This window comes from Amphiura filiformis, chromosome 8 (genome assembly GCF_039555335.1).
Source record: "Amphiura filiformis chromosome 8, Afil_fr2py, whole genome shotgun sequence".
NCBI lineage: Eukaryota > Metazoa > Echinodermata > Ophiuroidea > Amphilepidida > Amphiuridae > Amphiura > Amphiura filiformis.
The window spans coordinates 36,356,137-36,381,422 of NC_092635.1; the positions used below are offsets into that span (position 1 = coordinate 36,356,137).

The window sequence follows — 25,286 nt, forward strand, 5'->3', positions numbered from 1 at the left end:
AAAAAACATTATTAATATAAAATTTGCTCCTCAAATTAAGGATCATTAAAATGTACATTTTCACGGTTTTATGTAATTTTCGAAGATGGTCAAAAGTATCATATGAACAACAACTACTGTATTTTACCAGTTAATAATACAATAATATGGATAAAAAAAGAAGACAAAAGACAAAACAACTTATTTTCCACTTGAAACCAGATCAACCAGTGATCAGAGCACCGTTACAGTAGCACAGAACTATATGGTGAGATTAAGCAATCAGAATTATAGATGCATGTCAAATTGATTTTAAGACAAGGCTAACTATAGTTTTCAGCAGAGAACTTCAGCGATCTGCCAATTTGGCGCAGTTTATGGCATATACGGAAATGTGGTTCTGATTGGCTAATTGAATCACATCGGCACCTCATTCGCTGGTCAAGCTGCGTAGCAAAGCGTGACCTAGTTCTTTTTACGCGATAATCAGACAGAGCAGACGAACACCGCTGTAATTTGCTGAATGGTATAAATGGTCCATTTCTTTTTTTCAGCAACAAAATATATCTCTGGAATTGCTTGTCTGAATATGATTAGTTTACAGCCCAGGTTTTCAGCATTATTAATTCTTAAACAGGCATAAGCATTGAATGCAAAACCAGAACTTGTATTTGCCTGATAAGATATTTGAGATATTCATACAATATCCTTCTCTCCACCCCATGAATACATACATAAGCAAACCAGCCTGTATTAATACACATAATTCAAAAACCTCTTATTGACTGGTACATTTTTTTGTCCTTAGTTCCCTGATTATGAGGCTAGCACAACTGTTATTCTAATTCACTTTTTTCCCTTGCCAATCACTAGGATCCACAACATGCTCATCTATCAAGGCACAGTTGTTTAACCCCAATACATATACACAGTCATTGAATGACCTTTGAAACATTTGGGTACAAAAAACTCATACTCCGAAACTTGAGGCCAAATTTTGCACTATGATTGTTTAATTGAGGTTATTGAACTATGCCACTGGCATGAGGCCATTGTGGTCCATAGTGAAGTATGGCTAGCACCAGGCAGACAGTTCATCTTCTATCTTGTACAATCCATATATACACTCACTACACATACAATAGGATATTGAATGTATAAAGGTCACACATATTACGTAGTGCAAATTTGCCGCTACGTTTCAATATGCTGTTGATTTGAAAGCTGAATAATATCAACCTATTTGTCATGTTAATCTACCATCTGTGACCGCCACCATCTGATCATCTCAGGCTCAAGGTCAGCCGTGTTGAAATTTAATTATCATTGTAAATATTTTTGCCCATGAAGTAAGCTTTGTGATGCTGCAAAACTCTGTGAAGATCTAACATACAATGTAAATTTGGAGTGTTTTTTAAATGTCTTTGGCTTTATGCTGTCTATTATTTTCTCTCCTTATTTTTGTTGCATCTGCACTAAAATGAGCTATTGCAGTTGAAATATATATGTAACCCATCGAAACACGGCAGTTGTCGGTAAAAATGGACTTCTAGGTTGCATCACCAAGTTAGAGGACTGCTTTTATGCTTTTAAAATGACACCTCATCCATTGATGTCGCATGTAGAATGGTGATTTTATGTGACAAATAGAGTTCAAATTCCTTATTATTTTCTTTAGTTTTTAACACCTATTTTCTCCAATATCTTTAAATGTGGGCTTCCGAAAACTGCTGTGTTTCGATGTGATGGGTCACACATCCTCTAAGGAAGACATGACATTAATCTCCCACACAGGGGGTGTATATTTTGAATGGAATCACACATTCAGGTAACCCTATTTGAAATCTACACCCCCTGTGATGGGGAAGATTAAGGTTATGTCTTCTATAAGGGATATATGGATTTCAAGTGGATTAGCCCATTCTAAATTTAAGACTTGGCCTGAGCCCTGAGTGGATCAAAACATGTCACAATGGTTACTTTCATGTGTTTGTCAAAATATAAATTTTACAGTGAAAAACCTGCTGATAAAAGATTTTTTTACAAACATAAATTATTCCCCACCAGTAGATGAAATCAAAGCCATTGGAAATTTCATTGTAATTTTGGTCAAATATCACATTATTAAATTTCATTATATTTGGTCAACTATCACACTTTTCAATTTCATTGTATTTTGGTCAAAATATTACCTTATATAAAATATTAATCATACCATACCTAAAATTATCTAAATTAAGGCACATTATTATTTCACTGATATTTCATTGTATTTGGTCACATTAAAACTTGGTCTTGTTTAGACTTTGCTCCAGTCTCATAACATATAAGCTACAACATACATAAACAAAGCGCTTGGTTAAGAGTAAAATAATTTGTTTTCATCATCTGTCAAAATCTTTTTTGTCCCAAGTATTTAACACCTTTAGAGAGGAAGCCCCGCCAGAGCAGTTCTTCTGGGATGAAGCAAACCGGCCTGGTTATCAAATTAATCAGTGACGAGGTGCTAATCGATGCAATAACATTAAAACACCAATTAGCACCTTTCAAATTTAGAGATAACCTTGTCACTGATGTATTTGATAACCAGGCAGGTTTGGTTCACCCCAGATGCTCTGGTGGGGCTCCCTCTTTTAGGCACAAGAGTCAAACTTCTTTTGCTTGTCCACAATAATAAATAACTGACTAATTTGTCAATGACCAATCAAACTTGATGATTCAATCAATCTTCACTCGGTCTTTTGACAGGTCTGATTTTCATCTTCACAATTCCAATCGGGACAGATTTCAGATACGTCCAAGCCTCAAAATGGCTGACATGAGTAATTCTCTTATTGTTCACTTCTACTATCTCATCACCGACGTGCAGTAGACCGCTTCTGTCAGCCACCCCTCCCATGAAAATCTTCTTAACGGTAATTGGTACATCCCCCTTGGGGGAGCTCTTTCCTCCCTCTACGCTGAAGCCAAGACCGGCGGCTCCCTTGGCCATTTCAATGTCTATGGTGTTGTCATCAGCTTCTTCTGTGGAGTTAAAAAGAAGATAAAGTTCATATATAGAGCATGACTTTGTATATGGATTATAAATCTTTCATGTATGCTCTTAAAATAACAGAGACACTTGTTTCTAAAAATTGGATGTTCTAAATATGCAATACACACAGTCAAATAATACACACCAATTTCATTAACTACGACTGTGTAAGATTAATGTAGAAGATTAGAGTGTTGTGTAAGAGTTTGAAATGTCTAAAATTGTGTAAGAGTCATATCTCAAAATCAAATTGCACATAATAGCAATTAATAGCAAAGTGACTAAAACAGGTCATACAAAGCTGAAATGCTATTATAACATACAAAAACCCCATTTGACAAAGATATTGCGAAACATTAAGCTTTTTAGTTTATTTGTTTCCCAGAGTTGTAGATAAATGTTGCATTCTAGATTAGCAATATACAAAAACCCCTTTTGACAAAGATATTGCAAAACACATATTTAGTGTTGTGGTGAATTTCCCACAGAGTTGTAGATAAATGTTGCATTTTAGTTCAGCAAATGAAGAGGAGGATATAACCTTGGTATTATCTGATCTGAAAGGTTGAGCTATTATACATCTGGTGTTGTAACAGTTGATTTCACTATGGACCACAATGGCCTCATCCCAATGGCATAGTTCAATAACCTCAATTAAACATTGGTAGTGCAAAATTTGACCTCAAGTTGCAGAGTATGAGCTTTTGTACCCAAATTTTCAAAGGTCATTCAATGAATGTAGAAATGTATTGGGGTTAAAGAACTGTGCCCTGATAGATGAGCATGTTGTGGATCCTAGTGTTTGTGTGTGCAGTTGAAATTTGTTGTAACAGTTGGTTTGTGTGCCAGTTGAGATTGAACCAACTTTCCTCTCAACTAAAACTAAAATGTTCACTATAGGGTCATATTGGAAGTGGATGTTTAATGTTTAATTTGACAGAAAACAACATCAGTGTTTACTAAAATGATATCATTGTGGTTTCCAGTGTGAAGATACAAAGAAAATACTAAGTGAATTTACTGATTAATTTCTGTACATTTTGTAAATTTTAACCACCAATATCTCATAACTAGTTGGTCGACATAATGTACTTTTTACTGTAATGGGTCATATAATTATAGAGGTTATCCATGTTCTATAAGCTGCATATCCTATCAGCGACTGTTATACCTTGTTTAGGATTTTCAAAAGAAGTATCTGCATGTGCAACCATTACTGTTTCAAAATAGCCCACCAAAGTCATGCAAGTAACTCGAGGTCGTGCATTGAATTGGTTTGAACGAGGAATACTATGGGAACCAGGGCCTTTTGTTAGAAGTCACACATGAGTAACGTGGATAACCTCTATTGGGCATGATCTTCTTTTTATTTACTTCATCATTCATCTTCAACATTATGTTTCCTTCTCTTTTAAGCTTTATGCTGTATTTGTAAGCTTTTGAAGTCTGTTCTGTGTAATTTGCTTTGGCCCGTATCATAACCGACGAGAGAAAGGAACCTACAGGCTGCATCAAAATTATTGTTACCATCAAATTTGATGTTTATTGAAACCCACCTTCTTCCAAATGCAACATTTGATCCTCTTCAAATGACCAGGATTAATGTTACCTTTTATAACATTAATCTTCAAATTTGGTGGTCTTAAGATGCATTTTGATGTACCAGTCTTATATATAATAACAGAAAGCTGATGGTAACAATCTTTTTGATACACCCTGTATTGTAATCTTTTTTTATCTTCTTTTACACTTGAGGCTTACCATCTTCTTCCAGTTCCAGTGGTCTTGACACAACCAAGACTACATCAGGTCTGTCATCCTTGAGGTAGCTCAAAGCTTGTGCATGAGTGGCATCCTTGAGAACTTTACCATTGACTGACAACACTCTATCACCCCTTTGGACACGGCCATCTCTATCAGCTAAACCTCCTGGGATGACACGATGCACCTATAGGGGCAACAAATACATAGATTGAATCATTAAGCCAAAACTGGGGGATGTAATTTACAATGGCACAGGTTTAAAACATCTATTCAATAGTAAATTTACCTGATTCAGCATTGTTCCTTATGCATTCACATTCAAGTGTACTACCCTATGTGGGTTTTGCATAATTGCATTCTCAATATTTATGCAACAGCTGTCAGAATACGCGCTTAGTGCTCACCATCGGTGCAGATACAAGCGATTATATTTAACTAAGCTATACATCATGTCCTTTTTTAAACCACACCCAGGGTTATAGCTACGTCGGTCGGTGCCGACCAGCACTAAAAAAAAATAATTAATTTTCTTTTTGACAAATGACTTTTTCATCATAAAAAGAGTAAAAAACAAAAAAATATTTGGGGGTGATACACTCTAGCCTAATCCCCAATCCCTGATGTTTCGCTAAAAAGATTGTGCCCTGAGCCAGAAATGGATAGTAAAATTAGCTGGCACTCAACTTGGGCTAGCTATAATTCAAGACCAAATTTAAAAGACTAGTTTGCGTATGACATCCTGTCAACTAGACCGAAAATGGCGTACTGCGCAGGTCAACAACCGATCACATTGTGCCTTTGCCCTGACATCAGGTGCAAACTAGTCTTTTTTTAATTTGGTCTTCAATTATATAACCCTGACCACACCTTATATATTTTTCATTCATATAAGGCAGGTCAGAGGAGCATGACCTAGCAGTGTTTGCACTCAAATATTGAGACAAATAAAGCTGACACACAAGAAGAATGGTATGGGTAAATGAATTAAGGTGGGTCAGAGGGAGCGTGACCTAGCAGTGTTTGCAATCAAATATTGAGACACTTAAGGCTGTCACAAAGCTTGAAATTAGGAGGGGTGTAATTACCTCCCCATGTACAGGTTCTTGGGAGGGGGAAAAATACCCAAAACTTACCGAGATTTCTTTGACTTCTTGATCAATGCCACCAGCTACGGTGAGACCCAGTCCTTGTCCTTCCTCCTTGTGCAAGATGACCACTGAGATGTCAGTGTCCTCGCCATCTTCCAATGACTCATTGGCATCATCTATTAACTTCTCTAACTCTGTTGTTGACAGCAGCACTGTGGAGCTGGAGCTTTCTGACCATTTCCTCTCCAGAAGACCTCTGGGTTTTACATCCTTGCCATCTGGGTCAACAAAAACAAATAACATTCAAGTGTTTGGTTTTGTTTTTCAATGTGTGATTTTCTAAATAATTCTTGATTTGATGAAATGCTGGTATCAAGAAGGGGGATTGGAAATAATGGTTGAGGGTTAATTTTGACCATGCCAAGTGAGACTGGGCTTGCAGATTAATGTGTTAGGTCTACAATCAATTATACTGTAAATACTGTTTTCCTCGCTCAAGCAACAGCCCAAAATACAACAGACTTGATCTTTTTTTGTTTCATGATTTGGTGAAGAAAGAGTGATATTTGTTCTCTCATGCTAGTTTTATTCCTTTAACAATTGTCAACAATTCAAAACAATTGTCTTCAAATTGGACCAGAAGTAAATTAAATTTAGCAGGTTTTATTGAAATATTTAGTAATATAAATCAGCAGTTCTACACAGAATACAACTTCTTACTTTTTTATATAGAGTAATTTTAGGAAGAGTATATCATGACAAACTACCTCTAAATTTGATCACAAATTTTGTTTGTTCAACAACATGAACAAACTTGCCATAAATTATGTGACATGATCAGATGCAGTCAGACCAAAGCTGGCAATAATGAAAATGAAATATATGCACAAATATGGAGCAAAAAAGAAAAACCAATAAAAAACAAACACATGAAAAGAAAAAAATGAACATATTACTGTGCAACCAAGTATGTCAGGGGTGTGGGGATTGCAGCATCAGACAGCTTAGGTCCCGAGCAAATAGAAATGGTAATAACTCTATGCTAACATGTATGGCTTTGGTCTGAATGGATCAGATCAGGGGTCCATTTCACGTAGCTTTTAACCCTTCGCAACTCAAGTAACCCTTCGTAAAGTTACGAATACCGAAAACAGCAATACTAAGAGCTACTAGACCTAACTTTACGAAGGGTGCCTGTAGTAAATCCCCATTACTTACAACGAATACCGTTTGTAAGATAGTTAAGTGCAATGGAACTTACTTCTCGTTGTACGTTACGAACGATTTTGAGACTGTATTACAAAGCTTCGTAAAGCAAAATGGACCCGATGTCACATATCATCAGTGACTGTGGTTATAGATGTGTACACTTACCTCTATAGCCTCTCCTTGCTCTAGCATTCAAATTTGTCCTCCTCACCACTTCAGCCGGTACACTCAGTTTATTTGAATTATTGTTCTCTGATAGTCCATTAGCTCCTTTTGTTTTAGGTGACGAAGTACTAGGAAACATACCATCAGTATCATCAAAAACATTACTGTCCCCATCGGTTAATTCCGATTTTAACGAGAAATCATCGCCAAATTCTGACAAGGACCTGTTTAACGTATCGGCAGATTCGGCCCTTGCAAGTTCTGTTGCTAAATCTTCCACTAAATCCTCGGATTCACTGTCCGTATATTCAACTTCCTCGTCTTCCTCCATTTTTTTCCTCGCAACAACCAATGCGATATTGTTGTTATTGGTGGAGTAATTATGTAATATATCCATAGCTTCTTTGTTGGTGATTCCTACCATACAAGTGCCATTGATGTCCAGTAGCTGGTCACCGGATCTGAGACGTCCTTCTCTCTCTGCAGCTGATTGTGTTCTTATGCCTTTGACATACACACAGCTACGTGATGTGTCGGAGCCACCGATTATATCGATACCAACATCCTCTCCTTGATTTTTATTAATCTGTGGATGAGAAACGCAATGAAAGTGTTAAAAATCATTATAACTTGAAACTACAAGAACTTAGTTATTAAACACCAGAACTAAAAAGCAAACTAAAACAGTACCAGATGACCAGTACGGGCACTTTGGATATAGATAATAAAATGGTCAGCCATTCTGATCAAAAGCTTAACAAAAGAGAAACTACAAGAAAAAACGTTGGTGTGATGTTTTTACCCTGCTGACTCAACGACAGAGATAGAGATAGAAATGACGAAACATTCACAGGTCTTAAGACAAGCAATGTATGAAAATATAAATCATTTAAACAGGCAAAACACATGACTATGACACACAAAACATAGATGCAATACAACAAAACTGGGGTTTTGAAAAGGAAGTTAGCATCTCACATAACAAAATAATCCACAATACACTTGAATAAGGCTAATTGTCATAAAATGATTTACAGTTCTCCAAATTTGAACAAAAATTAACATAACAAGACAAATAAATCTACGATTCATTAAAATTACATATTATTTATATATACCTTTGCTCTCCACCCCATTTCTTCAAGACAACCTTGCTTTGTACTAATTAATGTTAATCAAATTCACTGCTTCAACTTCACCATGTCTCACATACACTGCTTTCAGAATAACTACCAAAATATTGAGTTAATCCTCTTTTATATACCCCAGTATATGACGTACACCTACCTATCAATTCACACGAAGGTGTCAAATTTCAACACCAAAATATTTTGATTGCTTCTTCACTACCCGGAAATAGCAATAGCAGGTCATCAAACAAGTGATCGATTAAACGTCTATTAACTTGACCAACTTCCTCGAATTGCCACACCGCACAAGTCTTCCCATACATGTATATACACTCACACAAAATACAAATAGTTTTCACCTTGGTCCATTTAGTTCCAGCCTACATGTTAAACACGTGCCACTTAAATAGCTTAAATAGTTCTGTTTTCATGTACAAAGTTCACTAACCCATTAAGTAAACATAAGCTCCAAACAAATATTACGTGCATTCTAAGGATTGAAACTCATACCCAGAAAGCTACAGCTCAGTTTCTATGTATACATATAATGACAGGTTGTTGAACTTTGGGTACAAAAATGAGAAATGCGTTTTTGACGTCATAATCACCGCACCAGATGGTGGTTCCCTGAATAGTACAAAGTGACAAAGGGTCATTCCTATTTGTTATGAAAGACTGCTATTTTATACAACAAGGCAAGTATAAAATTCGTTGAACAAGAACAAAATGCATAATGCTTTACTTGGTGTCCTTAGCCCACATCAGATAAGAAATTTGCCTCAGCAAAACACAACAAAGCAATTTATGCAGAAATCTACAAACAATTCATGCACCCCAAGGAGAGTTCAAACACAAGGTATTTTCACCAATTTCTGGTAAATGGTTCCAGAATCCTGATAAATGTTCTTGTGCATGATTGGGTTGATATTCAAATCAACTTTATAAAAACCTTCTGGCTGGTAAGAGCAAAACAAAAGTTTGGTCTTTTAAACATTCCAAACCATTTCCAAAATTGTGTTCTCAACAAACATACAAGTTTTACTTTCAAAACCTATAAAAGCTTATTCTTTCAAAATCGGGAAAGAAGTTAAGCTGAAAGAAAGTAACCTGCATGTGCTAAAATGATTTATTACATAGTTGATTGTAGTACATTTAATGCCAGCCTGCACATAAACGTCATATTCCATTCATTATTGCTTCATTGTGACGTCTTGGAAGTTCATCACATTTTAATCACACTGGACTCTGAACCCTTGAGTCAACTAGAAACGTCATATTCCATTCATCATCTTTGCTGCATATAATTGGGGAAGTCTTGGAAGTTATCATATTTTGGCCACACTGGACTCTAGGACACTAGAAACGTCATATTCCATTCATTCTTTGCTGCATATATTAATTGGTGAAGTTTTGGAAGTTCATCCCATTTTGGCCACACTGGACTCTGAACTCTTAAGTCAACTAGAAACGTCATATTCCATTCATAATTGTGATGTCTTGGAAGCCCTGCTTGGAAGTTTATCACATTTTAGTTACATCGGACTCTGAACCCTTGATTAAACTAGAAACTATGTGATTGTCTCAGCTTGTTTTATGTGGTAAATGAACTTCACCACTCCTTTAAAATCTTGGAATATGAAAAATCTTGGAAAGAATAATTTTTAAATTATTCTTTAAATTTAGTTTAAAATGACATTATTTCTACCAATCAGAGGTTAATAAGATGTCATTTACAACAGGATCTCCAGTGAAAGTAATTACAATGATTTTTGTGCCAAGTTGAAGTAAATTTGAAACAAAAAGAGATTTTTCTTGACCAATTCATGCATCACATCCTGGTTACTTCTTGGTAACAACACTGCTTACAATAAATAACCGTCTGAATCACATCATGGTGCATTGTGTATGTTATTGTTTAGGGCATTTACATCATTACATACGCATATTTGATTCACACATACGCTCTACTTCTAAACAAAATATACCTTGTGGTAAGGTGATAAGTCACTTGCTATGTTAACCAAAGATTGAGTGCCATTCAATTGAAGGCAACATATTGGAAAGTGTGCATATAGCAGGCAAGCTTGTAGTGTGTTGATGTATAGATGAGTTGACTTCTGATGTTAATGCCTGGCAGTTTTGTTTAGGGCCCAAATTTGTTTAACTCCCGCCACATCACAATAAGGCTATTGAACAGTGTAGTGGTTGCATGCGGTTCACTCAAGCATATTGATATACCAGTCCCTTGCCTTTGTTGATAAATATTGAGGTCAACTCATCTATACAAGAGAAAAATAAACCCTCAAAATTGTCCACTTTCATAAAAAAAAATAAAGACATACATGAAGATGTGTGCCCAAAATGTGTCTGGAAAAAATCACATCAGGTTAATTTTCTGGTGTTAAACTATTCAAATATATTTTTTGATGGATTTTGTTGAAAATGTTGCATAAAAAATTAATCTGGATCAGGTACTGTCATCTGGCATGACGATGTAGTAAGATATGATCATTGCGAACTATTTGCAGCATATGGCACTTTCAGGTATAAACAATACTTCTATTGAAAAAATTTGTACATTAACTCCAAATTTCTGAACAGGTAGTAAACCGAGTGTCAGTAGGTTAACGACTTTCATATATCCTTGTGAAATTCTTAGCAATTAAACTTTACATCGCATTTTTTCAATGCAAATCAACACCTGCGTTAATGAACCTAACCACATAGTGTCATTTATCCTTGTTGGTGGTTAATGACATTGTACAAAGTCCAATAGGTATAGAAAAGAAGGTGTTTTATTATTTGTTTGTTTGATGAACTGAATTATCAGGGCCAGGGTCATGAAGTCATATTCCAATCCTCTCTCCACTACTTTCACAAAAATTTTCCCTCCCTGAGAAAGTAACATTTCTAATCATTAGAAAAATAAACAATTTAGCCCACATTATACCACATTACATACATGTAGGTAACAATTATTTAGTCATTTACGGGAGGAAATCAATGTGATACATTGGCCTATGAGCAAATGCCTGGTTAACCTGCCTGCAATTTTATTAAGCACTATAAAATTGAGGCCTGTACAATGAACCAGATTGTATAAAAAAGCAACAAAAAAATTATGTTTTGCATATTTTTGTTCATTCAACAAATATTAACCTGCTGCAAAAGTATAACCTCAGAGAGTAAACAAATTGACATCACCACTGCACTGGCAAGAATCTTTGCATACATTGAACCATATCCCCCCCCCCCAAATGAATTTAATGACTATAATATCATAGAATATTGCAAATGTTCTGATGTAAAAATATTTTAAGCTTACCTGAGATAAATAGCGCAGTAGAAACCTCGACATCTGTTTACCCCCTGTTACTGAAGTCATATTCACACAACAATAATTCTGTTTACGATAATTTGGCCCAAGCATGGTGTTTGAAATTTGTTCTGTTGTTCATACAAAATTGACCAAAGCAGCTTCCCACACTCTAAACCTTCACTCACGATCACAAAACTTGGTGTGAAGTTCTCATTTAGGCCCTACCTATATATTACCGTATTTGTTTCAGTAACTGCCCATGCTCCTATAAGCCCCTACCAAGCGTCATTACAACAAGTGAAATGTGATATCATCAACCGCCCATCCAATACTGTCAAAATACTTCCTTTAAGCTCATACATGCATGCATGTGGGAAATTGAGCCTTAAAAATATTTAAAATGTGATGCTATTTCATAGTGGGCAGATATAGATATTAAAAATACTTATCAATAACCACCTGCAAATGCCTTTAAAACACCAAATTTGATGTAATTCTGACTTCAAAATTTTATTTGCTGGTGGTCGCCATTTGATGCCACTGGTAAACAAACCTGGACATTTCTGGACCGTTTTTTTAAGGGCGCACTATTAAACTGTGAGTAACTAAATACTATCAGATGGTGATTGATGACTATTTAACAATGTAAAAAAATAAGCGCCCACCCAAAATGACTTTCTTAAGTGCCCTGGGCGGTTAATGGAGTGAATATGGTACGATTAACCAAATCTGTAATCAAGAGGAAGGAAGGCCCTTCCATCAAAGGCTATTGTACAGTACCTGGTATAGGCCTTGGGATCTCTACACTGTATACAAATACTAAAATGGCAAAATTGCCAAAGTTGCCAAAATATTATCTGTACTGTACACCAAAGAAGTGCAAACAAAATAAATATTCATTTCTGTTTTTGTTTTTTTGTTTTTGTTTTAATTTTTAACTATAGGCAATAACTAGCATGGCATGTAGAGGTATCAAAAAATATTGATTTTCAAGATAACAGGTAGTCTTTTCCTAGACTTCTAGATCTGGTCAACTTATTTATAGAAGGTTTTCAAATTTGTTAAGGGAGGGGGAAGGCTGGTTCTGATTCAAATAATGTAAGTGTAGCCATAGAGCTACTATCAAAACTACTTAATTTAAAGGATCACCTTGCCAATAACCAATGATTTTTGTCAGATATTCTTTTGAAAACACAGAATGTTAATGGTACTCCCAGCTGTGTCTAAGCACAGAACGTTTTGAATTTGAAGACAATCTAAATTTGCAGGTCCGGTCTCACCCGTATGTGCTTCTCGCAAAATATATGGAATACATGCGGAAATCAAGTAGTATTGTACTTAAATCTCATGAAGATAACGCAAAACTCAAGAGTTCCTGAACAGGAGACGCTTATGCAATAACACAATGGCACCTGCCCTTCACTTACTCCTCTACAGACAACTTTGTCCCTTGCCACGCTAATGAACAACATATAAGCTTTACATTGTGTTATAATTACAATATAAAAAGTTTGTCAATGCACTGTTCTAATATCACTCTTAGTGGCTTAGCTATCAGCTGATTAAATACATGTCTAACTATTATTCCAACTATAAAATTTAATGCTCTGCGTGCTAGCCATACGCTTCAATGGAAAAAGTTCAAGTTTTGAAAATTTTTCTCAAAATATCAAGAGCTATCTTAAGAACTACTGAACCAATACTAGGCTTGTTTGTACTCATTTTAATGCATTTTTCATGCTGATTCCAAATATGGTCATGAATTTTACATTTCCGAAATTAAAAAAAAAAATTTTTGAAACATGTCGTCTGCAGTCGACACCCGCATGAAGAGAATTAGCTATATTCAGGATTATTCAGGATTATACAAGATCATGATGGTCTTCAAATAAAAATAAAAATCCCTTTAAAAGGCATATGCAGTGATGGACGTTAACTTTTAATACTGCAAAGAATGTATAGTTTGGGTAAACATTGCTTTAGTAGTTTCGGTTGATGCTGCACAAAAACATATCTCTGCTCATTTCTATATAGTCTACTTCTTGTAAATTTTGAAACTGATTAGGTTCATTGCTCCGTACAACATAATTATCAATATGGACCAGTACAAAACTTTAAATAATTTTCTTCTTCCTCACAACATTGGGAAATTGTTAAACGAGCTAGCTGTAGGGCTATATGTCTTGGCATACCCTCCTGTATCAATAATGTGTACAAAAAGCCTGAAGGTCATCCTGACAAAAGAGCAAGTTGATATTATCATATTAAATTATTGGTGATGAATATCAGGCTATACACCAATCCGAGAAGCGTTTACTGTATTTGGCCCTCTATTGACGGCAACACAGATGTACCAGAGCGGGAGATTTAATTTGTAATTCAATACTCATGATTGTGTATTGAATATCACTATTGTGTACAATTCCCGGGTACAATTCTGTATAGCACACAATAAATAATGGATAGAACCCCCGACCTCGGGACACCGCAGTTTTACATCGGGGACACCGCAGTAATGGCGAAGTCGGATAGGTGTATAGAGACATTTTTTTCTTTTCAGGGAACTTGATGAGTCTGTCAAAAGTTTCTACTTTTTCAATTTCAAAAACAAAATTCTAGGTCACTAACTTATATATTTTAACATGGACAAAATCAAGACTCTAGTGTAATCAAATAATATTAATCAAATAATATTAATGATATGCATTTTTTTAATGGATCCAAATTTTTTGCTGAATTTTTTTCTCTCTGAAGATATTTTTGCAAGTAGTGCTCCCAAACTCATTCAATTTCCTATGCCTAATGAATAAATTGTGGGTTTACATATATCGGACTTTTGAAACATTGTTCCAACCAGGTTCTGTGTTAAGAACCTGCTTCAAATCACAGATCCTGGAAAGAAAATGATAATTGATATAAAGAGAGTTGGATAAGGGATGGGGTATGAGCGTTTGGACAGTATTTATTGTGGGACATTAGAGCACATCAGACATATCGAATTGCATTCTGAATACGAAGAATGGCCTTCTGATATCAAATAATTTTGATTTTTTGAAATTCGCAACGTAATACACATTTTATGGCAAATCATTAAAAATTGATATTCCATATCTTCAATATGAAAGGTCAAAATTTTCAATTGATCGTCGGCTTTTCCTCCCAGCTACATACACTTTAAGACTATATCATTAAATTTATAAAATTTACTTGAAGACTGTTATATCTCCAAAATTTTTAATAATTTGTCATAAAATTTGTATTATATCGTGAATTTCATAAAATGAAAATTATTTGATATCAGAAAGACATTCTTCATATTTAGAATGCAATTCGATAGGTCTGATGTGCTCTCATGTCCCACAAAAAATGCTGTCGAAACGCTCAAAACGCTCATTCCAGTTCCCATAAATAGTGCACATACTGTCCAATTTTAACAGAAAACTGGGTCACACTGATTACCTCAAATACAGGTCATAAAGCACATGGTACAATATTATAGAGATTCTTCCTTTGTTTTCAGTGGGGGATATAGGCCTAGTTTCTTGTAAAATCCACCTCTAGGGACGTATATCCAGTAAGCATGGTAGACAAGATCCTGAAAGAGATTGAAATCAGGATTTCTGCATGCATCACTTATTATTAATGTCCCAAAACGACATCAAATTTCATAAATTCAGGGAAATTTGAATGAAAATCAATAACTAATAATAAATTACTAAAACCAGTACCAAATTAATTAAGTCCATTGAAGAGGAAAATTTATTATTTACTTTCTTTAAAAAGTCAAACTGGGCAATTTTCATATAAAATAAAGTTGTATTTAATGATAGCAATAAGAAATGAACTAAAAATAAGTGGAAGCCATTCCAACTCAATACTCAGAGAGTATTTTTCTTGAAATTTAATATAGTTAAACTCATGCGACGTTCTGCACTCAAAATGTGGATATGGAGCAGGAGGTAATGTCGGATACTGAATGGTACTTGGATAAATAGATCAAAAGTTTAGGGGTGGTGGGGGAAGCTTATTACATTAATATTCACATAATTTGGGTTGATAGTTTCAGTTCCCACCAATGTGGCGATACATAAGGTGAAAGCACTTTACAAAAGCTACCAAAGGGAGATAGATAGGACTTATGTTTCACTCTAAAAATATATTAAATTGATACATTGAAGGATAAAGATGGAAACGTGCCATCAGGCATTACTATCATCATTAGGATTTCCCCATTCGCTCCAAAAATATTTACATATATCCTTTTATGGCGGGCAAAGAGATAATATCGAAAAATATTCTATAATTAGTGCAATGTATTTGTGGCCTTGCAGTGGAAGTGCATCATCGGGTTTTATTTATCACCAATAACTTTCCTGTCTTTCCTGCTTGTGTTTTTGTGGGACTTTCACCCCAAGCATGGGAAAATAATTCAATTATGCAAATATGAAGTGCTAAATAGCCTCGCTTTCATGCATAGAAAAAGAAAAGAAAATCTACATATTTTGACAGGTTTTGTGTCTATTGATATTCTAGCAAGAACAGGGAAATACAGGACTTAATTCTTACTAACTTACAATCACATAATGACCTTTCCATGTAAAGGATACAAAAACTCATATTCTGCAAAATGAACTATGTCACAGGCCTATACAGCGTGCAGAACTATGTCACAGGCCTATAAAGCAGGTACATAAGGAAAAACATAAGCGGTGCATTGATTTTGTTAAACTAAATTTCACGGAAATGGTCTCGGAACACTTCTGATTGGCCTTCACATAGCTAGACTGGCATAGCTATGGAGCTCTTATAATGCTATATGGCCAATGCTAACTACCATGACTGATGATCTATTTGTGTCTTGTGACAAGCTATTTGCATAACATGCCACACGACTAAGATATGTTATCTTATAGATCACCAGGATTCCTCCTAACTACCTCATCATCATTCTAGAATAGGCTACATAAAAGTAATTTTCTGGTTCTTGTGCGGATGATTTTCATGAATTGATGAGAGCGGGAGTTCTTTTTTTCCTAACGCAAAATTGTTATTGCTAAGAGTTAAAATAATACAAGGTATCTATCGAAAAACCCACGCCATATCAGCATATGGCACAGTAAAAATCATGAGAAAGTGCACAGCGTGCATTGACAGATTGACCATTAAGTAAATCGTTGGTGAAATTAATTGTCACATTCTTTTAATCGCTGACTCTTTTTTTATATCAGGATTCAGAATTCTCTCTATGCTATTGTTAGAGTATTTATTTGTGACATTCTTGCTGAAGTGATCATAAGTTTATCAGCTGCAAGAATAATGAATTGTAATTTTTGAATACAAAAGTTTACCATCAAATTGGATAAAGGACATTCGGGCAAAGTTATCAAAAATTTTAAGTGCGCAAAAAAATTGGCCAAAGTGCAGGCCATTTGTTGCAACCTGGAAAAGTTATACTTGAAAATTGAAAAAGAACAAATTATGGACCAACTTCAGAAAATGATGTGAGTTAGGACGAGAACCAAAAATGAATTTTATACGGCCATACCCAAGCAAGCTTCCAGACTAGGATTTAATAAGTTGTTGACAGACTGGTCCATTTTCAAGAAATGGACATGCCTGTCTGCACAGGAAATTGTACACGATCTATTGGACTGGTATATATTTGAATGCTTGTTTTAACTAAGTCAGCGCTTTATCCGTAGAAACCTAAATTCCTGGCATGACGCTTAAATTCCTGCCATTTTCTTTTATCCTCCCTATTTATTAGAACCTACAACAAACACTTCTTTCCGTCAAGTTCCCCGTAAAAATAGCAAAAGTAGGAAAGATGGGGCGCGCGCCCCCATAAAAACGAGAAAAGGGGAAAGGAGAGAAAGAGAAAAGAGAAAAGAGAAGAGAAAGGCGAGAAAAGAGAAGAGAAAGGTTAAATTCCGCGTAATTGAGTCCTTCATTTTGCAAAATTTTCCCCTCAGACACACCTACGTATGCGTAAACAACTGGCCGCTTTTTGCTTTTGTTCGGACACCCGCATACACTTTAGGCCTATACTGTTTTAAGTAATAACTGAATAATAATGATTAGGCCTACAGTAATAGTGAATAATGATAATGTTCCACGAATGGCTTCGATTGGGCCTTCATTTTCACACATTTCCGAACTTTATCTAACTAAAATGTTACACAATAATACTTTAATAGTGTCAAAATCGTCCGCCAAATGGCTTCAACTGGACCTTCTTTTTGCACAATTTTCCAACTTGGACACCCCCCGCGTATGTATGTATAAAGTTGTCCTTTTCTTTATGCTTTGGATACCTGGAACTTTATGTTTAAAGCAATTGAATTTATACAATAATATTGAAAACTTGTCCACGAATGTGAAATGAGCCGGCATGGTCATTTCACAAATTTTCCGCTCTTTAAAACTCAAATTTCACACAATAATAATGTCAAAATGGTCCACCAAATGGCATCAATTAGGTCTTCATTTTGCAAAAGTTTCTCACTTCTCAGGGGCACATCCCCTCAGACACCCCCCTCAATCAAGCGCAAGCAATTAAATTTATACAATTATAATAATTGAAAACTTGTCCATTTAATAGGAAATGAGCCGGCATGGTCATTTCACAAATTTTCCGCTCTTTAAAACTTAAATTTCACACAATAATAATGTCAAAATGGTCCACCAAATGGCATCAATTAGGTCTTCATTTTGCAAAAGTTTCTCACTTCTGAGGGAGCACATCCCCTCAGACACCCCCTCAAGTCACAAGCAAATTAAATTTATACAATTATAATATTGAAAACTTGTCCACGAATAGGAAATGAGCCGGCACGGTCATTTCACAAATTTTCCGCTCTTTGACTCAAATTTCACACAATATAGTGTCAAAATGGTCCACCAAATGGCTTCAATTAGGTCTTCATTTTGCAAAAGTTTCTCACTTCTGAGGGGGGCACATCCCCTCAGACACCCCCCAAGTCGTCGCAAGCAATTAAATTTATACAATTATAATATTGAAAACTTGTCCACGAATAGGAAATGAGCCGGCATGGTCATTTCACAAATTTTCCGCTCTTTAAAACTCTAATTTCACACAATAATAATGTCAAAATGGTCCACCAAATGGCATCAATTAGGTCTTCATTTTGCAAAGTTTCTCACTTCTGAGGGGCACATCCCCTCAGACACCCCTCATGCGTATGCAAGCAATTAAATTTATACAATTATAATAATTGAAAACTTGTCCACGAATAGGAAATGAGCCGTTATATTATAATATTGAAAACTTGTCCACGAATAGGAAATAGCCGTTATGGTCATTTCACAAATTTTCCGCTCTTTCAAACTCAAATTTTACACAATAATAGTGTCAAAATGGTCCACCAAATGGCTTCAATTTGGTCTTAATTTTGAGGGGGCACATCCCCTCAGACACCCCTGTCGTCAAGCAAGCGCTGACGCCATGACCGCTTTTTTAACGCCATATAGTTCATCGCCTTCTAGAAATCTCATGTATTTTGCGCCCCCCGTATTTTTTTCTCTCTGGATCCGCGGCTGTTTTTGGCACTAGCTAAAATTGAAATCAGGAAAATCCTTCAGAATCACACCCTTGTATTACAAGGTTGTGTAGGTTAAAAAAAATTATTGAAATATGTTAATGTAATCAAAATGGTATCATATTCAGTTGAATATAGATTTATCTGCCTATAAATTTTATAAAATACATTAATGCAATCAATAGTATCTCGCTTTCAGTTGAATATAAACAAAAATGCTGTTTAATTTTATGAAATACATTACTGCAATCAAAATGGTATCATGTAGTAGTACCTCCCTTTCAGTTGAATAGAAAAAAACCAAAAGGTATAGGCCTATATAACTGTGAAATGTATACATTTATATCTTTTTGGGCTTAATTGCTAGCATTTTTGGGTAAGATAAATGATAAATGAATCTAAAATAACTCTGACTGAGGAATGAGCAAACAATTTTAAAATTGTTTGATCTAGATGACGTGCTACATCATCTGTTGCCATTTAATCACAAACTACGCCCTGTAATAGTTAGTTGGTCATTACCCTAATGAGTTGCCAGCCAGAGCGTACCATATTGCATGGTACATGTATACAGTTATCATTACATCAATATTATGAAGATTCACAAAATTTAGTATACAATAAACACTCCATGTTTTTACAAATGCTTTTTGAGCAAATACACCATACACCAAATAAAGACCTAAATTCGATATGAATTAAATTGTTATCTTGATTTACACTTTCAGTTGTTACAAATAAATATCTATAGAAAAATTATTTAATTTGTGTACATCGTGGAACATACTCTTTGTGTGGCTGTGCATATTAAGCTGTTGCACGCAGATAACCTCGCTAATATGGACGCGTACATAGAGTAGCATTGTACGCTTGTGAATTAGCATGATTAGTAACAAGCTGTGTTGAATGTTCCACGATGTACATGAATTAAATAATTTTTCTATAGTAAACTTTAATGTCATCACTGAATGAAGCAATTACCTACTGTAATTTATGCAAATTTTCTCAAGTTATGTAAGCAATTGAGCACAACAACAACAACAACAACAACAACAACAACAACAACAACAACAACAACAACAACAACAACAACAACAACAACAACAATAAATTCATTTTTCTTACCCTAATTTCTATGACTCCTTCCTCTGGATCCTCTGCACTCAAACTCACATCAGCAGCAGTCTCAGTGATGGGTGACAAACTTAGCTGGGGCGGTGGTATTGACGGAAGAGCTGGTGGCGCATCATCCTCATCCTCATCACTTTGCACTGGGGAGACATCACTCACAGCAACAGCTTTGGACTGTTCCATTTTAGGAGGGATAGAGGTAGGTAAAGGTGGGGGAAGTTTGGAGGGGGAGAGGTGGTGTAGCATCAGTAATGTCTGGGCTTTTTCTCTGGGTGTTTTTAACCGCAGAGTAGGTGGGGCCTCCTCCTGATTTGAAGCAGGCGATGAGGGTTTGGGTGGCAGCACAGGCTTTGTTGATGGGGGTGATTGACTCAATGGCGTAGTTGCATCCTTTTCTAAAGTACCAATACCAGAATCAGGTCTCTCCTTGCGGTCAAATTTGGGCAAGTCCATCGGTTTACTTATAGGTGGTGGGGCACTTTGTGACACCTCTGCTCTATTCACAGTAATAACCTCTGCAGTATCAGTTTTAAGTAATGGTTCTGCTTTGTTCAAATCATTAGTCAGAGTTTTCAATGGGTTATGTCCACCACCGTGTAGCCTCCTTAAAGGCAGCCTTGATTTCGGTGACAATGGTGATTTTGGACTTTCAACAGAGGGCGCTGTTGATTGTGGTGTAGCATTGTCCTGTTTATCAGAGTCGCCCTTAGTACCCCATGAAAATCTTTTTCACGTTCAGTTGTTTTGGTTTGCTGATACTCGCAGACTGTTGAGTCGATGCTTGACTGGTTTTTATGGGTAATAACACTGGAGGAGCATTTCCAAGTCCGACACCTACTTTAGGCATCCCTGCTCGAGTTGTTGGAGAAGTACTTGTAGTGGTAGACAATTTCTTTGGTACGGAGAGTCCTTTTAATTTTGGGCTTGGTGAAGCTGATCTGATATTAGTCTTGGTTTCGAGCATCGATGGCTTTAACGGTGATAAACCCACCTTAAGTGGTGGAATGGAGCTCTTTGAATCTGAGCTTTTCAGTTTTTCAATATTTTCTGTCCGTGGTGATCCATCCCTTGAATCAGCAGACTCCACACTTGAGTTGCTTGATTGGAGTTTTTCTGGTAGTAAAGGTGGAACACATTTTTCTGCCATTACTTTTGTAGCAGCAATAACTTCTTCCACGACAGGTGTCTTCTTGGGTTCAGTTGGGGATAATGGGGATGGTGATTTTGGGCTGATTTGACCCGATCTGGGAGAGGCAATTCTTGGCGGACTTCTTGGTGGACTTCCTGGTCTCTTGCTTTCCCATTGGGAGACTGGAGCTACCGGTGACATTGGTGGTGTGTTCCTAGGTGATATTGGTGGAGTACTTCTTGGGGATATCGGCGGTGTGTTTCGTTTTAAGACTACTCCAAATTTAGCAGCTCGTTCTTCAAAGCTTCCCGGAGCTGACATATCAACTCCACGTAAAGCTACAGGAGGAGACCTACGAGTAGGTGACCTTTCTGATCCAAATGTGAGTGCTCTTGGTGATGGCTTCGGAGAGGTTGCTGGTTTTGGCGATGTTGCACCGGGTAACAATGGTTTCTTTGGTAGGATTGGTTTGTCAAAATTCTTCGGCCTCATCAAGGATGATTTCTGCACCGCCTGAACAAGGGCTGCTTGTGCACTTCCATCAGTCCTATTAGCAAGAGCAATAGTCTGACATGTTGATGTCTCTGGGAACTCATGTCCATCAGGTGGTAGTCGTGGAGATGTTGGATCAAGCTCGCTACCTGACGAATCTGACTTGTGCATCTGAGGTAGATGCTCAGATAACATTTTCTCCGTTAGAACTGGTGACACTGCTTTAGCCTGAATAATTGGCTCTGATACAGGACCATTTTCTATGCTAGTTCTTGATGTATCAGCGTCACTTATACTACTGATGTCTTGGCGCCTTGCAGTCTGAACGCTAAGGTTTAGTTCATCGTCATCCTCCGAAGATGAGGAAAACTCATCAAGATCTGCTTTGATTAACAGTTTATTCTCCACACTTCCAGTTGAGAAAGATTTATTCAGTCTCCTCTTTTCAATTTCCTCCTCAGGTCCATGAATAGTTGAGAAATCATGATAATTTGGTGGTACAGTAAGAGGACTAACAATCGGTGGTTCCTCATCATCTGAATATTCCGAGTCTGATGTATCGCTGATATCTAGCGATGACGAGGACTCTCCCGATAAACTCTTAGTCTCCAGTCCCAAGCCATCCATGAATTGTGCAGGTGGTTCAAAGTCAAACGATTTTTCTGGAGATGAACATGCAGAACTCGAGTCATCTCTGAAGCCTGTTGGAGGTCTCACCAGTGACAATGATGATGGACGGCCTCTGCGAACAATGTCATCAGATCCTAGATCGGTTTCATCATGGCCGGCTGGTGACTCTAACGTTGCTTCAGTGTTTGCATCCGGATCCACATAAAGTGGTTCATTGATGATGATATCTGACGGAGCAGAGAATGTTTGACCGGCATCAACAGGCGTGATAGCTGTGTAGCCTTCGGAACAAGATTCTGTGTCCTCTGCTTGTACTTGCCTTATTGGTGTCTCATTGATTGAGCCTTTTGAAGGTGATCGCAATGGGGGTGGCAAAGTTGCTGGTAGAGGTGGTGGGGTGGTAAACGATGGCGGTGGTGTCATTTCTGGAGAGCTATCAAAAGGCAAAGGTGGTAGCATTGGTGTTCCAGAGATACTGTGCTCTAAGGTACTGTTCTTACTATCTGGAAATCCAAAGTCAAAGCTTGAGGAATCCGTTGGTGGAGTCATAGCTGGAATCATAGGAGTTGAAGGGAAGTCTTCTTCAATCATATTTTTGGGATCTTTCACTGGGCTATTTGTGAGGTATCTCAATTCCTCCTCCGGCATTTCTGAATCTTGTTCATCTTCATCGCTCATTGACATTGTGTCATAATCATGGTTATCTTTCACTTCAGGAGTATCGTCATCAGTAAGCATTTTTAGCGCTTCCATAAAATCATCCTTTTTAGGCTCAATCGGGGGCGGTTTCTTGATTTCTGGCTCAAAATCGTCATCTTCATCATCACTGATCAAGTCATCAATATCAGTGATTGGTGGATCATTCAGGTGTAACATCTCAGGGTCACCTTTATTATCTTGCCAGTAATCAGGCGGTGTGTCATAAACTCGTTCTCCTGTTGTCTGATCCACAGCGCCCTCACCTTCTTCATCTTCTTCATCATCATGGAATGGTCCCATGGTAGCATACACATGGTTCTTCTCTTCTTGAGGTACTATATTTTCTTCTACCTCTGCACTGGGTGTTGCTTCATCTTCAAATTGTCCACCTTGATCAGGAACTGATCTTTCAGACTTTGGAAGCGGCATTGAATACCTATGTTCTTCTTCATCGTATGATTCCGGATCGCTCAACACCTCTGTTTCAAGCATCAAAAGATCATCCAAGTCTTCCTCATTGTCACTCATGTCAACGGAGAAAGTAGGCGATGTCAGGGATCCTTCATCGCGATCTGATACAGGAACATCCGGTAGTGGAGATCCAATTTTCCTTGGCAGGCTGTTTTCAGAAGCCGTTGTATTCAATGATGATGTTTCTTGAGACCTGATGATCTCTTCTTCAGACTGAGTTAGTTCTCCAGGACTAGCATAAATTGGTCCATTTTTCAAACCTTCTAGAGAACTTTGTGAATCTTCTGGATTGTAACTATCTCTCATCGTTGGTAATGACTCTACCATCTGCCATAAATACCTTGTCTCCTGATCCAGATTTTTCATGGAGGTGTGCGGTGATACAGTTTGCAAATCACGCTTTTCAATCTTCATCCACAGCTGATTCTCGTTAAGTTTTACCGGTTGGAGCGCATTTTCCGTATTTCTCTTCAACCATTTGTCAGAGTCAACGTCATCATAGTCTCTTTCCCTAGCAACTACCACTTGCACATTCAAAGGCAAATCGGACAGCAATTTTACTGTCTCACTATATGTTTTCTCTCTTAAGATATCACCATTGACTGCAAGGAGTTCATCTCCTGCACACAAACCTTCTGAAGCACCTTCTGCCCTGTCAGCAGCTCCTCCAGGATTAACATTCTTAACAAACACACCTTGTATGACACTATTTGGTCCTTTAGTGTGTTGAATATTAAGTCCCATACCAAGTCTTTCACCTGCTTCTCTTAATATATCCAGTATATCGATCCTTCTGCCTTGTGCAAATTCATCCAGCTTGGCCACCGCATTGTCATCCAAATGACATGGAGGTGCGTTCGTTTTCTTAACAGCAGCTTTGCTTGAGTTGACTTCATCGTAAGTGTGTTCTTGTGAGTTGATGTACGCTTCCAATTGAACCACTAAGTCGGATCCAACACGACCTCTCCGTCTGTCCCTATCACTATCTCGCTTACGCACTTTCAGATTGTTGGAGTCCGTAGACATGTTGGAATCAGTGGAGCTTTCAGACTCGCTTCTCTTCGCCGTACTGACGGCTATTTCAGGTGCTTGTGATTTCTTGCCGGATTTCTTCCCCCTGGGTGGGATGACAGGTGTAGACTCTCCTGATCTGGTCCTGTCACTGGATTGTGTCCATCTCTCTGATGCCGTAGAATGGCTCACATTAGCCGACAATGGTTTGATAATCGGTTCTGCGTGTACTTGATTCACCGGCGAAGTCCCATCTATGGGATATTCTTCATTCTGAAACAACAAGAAAACCAGAGAAGAAAATGAACCAAATTGCTCAAGCATTTTATGACAAATTAAAAGTACAAGTACACTACCCTGTGTTATAATGAATCTGTCAAATTTACGTACTTAACTTGTTCACTGCTATTTGTATTGCTAACACAATATGATAACTTGTACTGACTCATCAACACAAAATAATATCAGTTATAACA

General features: G+C 37.0%; 2 protein-coding genes across 2 annotated transcripts in view; both read right to left on the reverse strand.

Annotated features, from left to right (window-relative positions):
- Nucleotides 1–2,068: 2,068 nt before the first annotated feature.
- On the reverse strand, nt 2,069–21,082 carry LOC140158987 (multiple PDZ domain protein-like). Its single transcript, XM_072182288.1, has 5 exons — nt 20,373–21,082; nt 7,240–7,825; nt 5,911–6,143; nt 4,775–4,961; nt 2,069–3,003 (listed from the first exon to the last, which is right to left on the reverse strand). Exons 1-5 carry the CDS (start codon nt 20,829–20,831, stop codon nt 2,702–2,704), a joined length of 1,767 nt encoding a protein of 588 aa, XP_072038389.1. The 5' UTR covers nt 20,832–21,082; the 3' UTR covers nt 2,069–2,701.
- Nucleotides 21,082–25,286, reverse strand: part of LOC140159511 (uncharacterized) — an 80,668-nt gene continuing 76,463 nt past the window's right edge. Inside the window, exon 6 of the mRNA XM_072183000.1 lies at nt 21,082–25,083. Coding sequence (XP_072039101.1) covers nt 21,085–25,083 — 3,999 coding nt within the window. The 3' untranslated portion in view covers nt 21,082–21,084. The remainder of the gene's footprint in view (nt 25,084–25,286) is intronic.

What these genes read in the sequence shown, in the direction of transcription:
- LOC140158987 (XM_072182288.1), bottom strand. Translation starts at nt 20,831, where the DNA reads ATGGACTTGCCCAAATTTGACCGCAAGGAGAGACCTGATTCTGGTATT. An exon ending in AAGAAGTCAAAGAAATCTCG is followed by an intron (nt 4,962 to 5,910) that starts GTAAGTTTTGGG and finishes TTGCCCCTATAG; the next exon opens with GTGCATCGTGTCATCCCAGG. An exon ending in ACTGGAACTGGAAGAAGATG is followed by an intron (nt 3,004 to 4,774) that starts GTAAGCCTCAAG and finishes TTAACTCCACAG; the next exon opens with AAGAAGCTGATGACAACACC.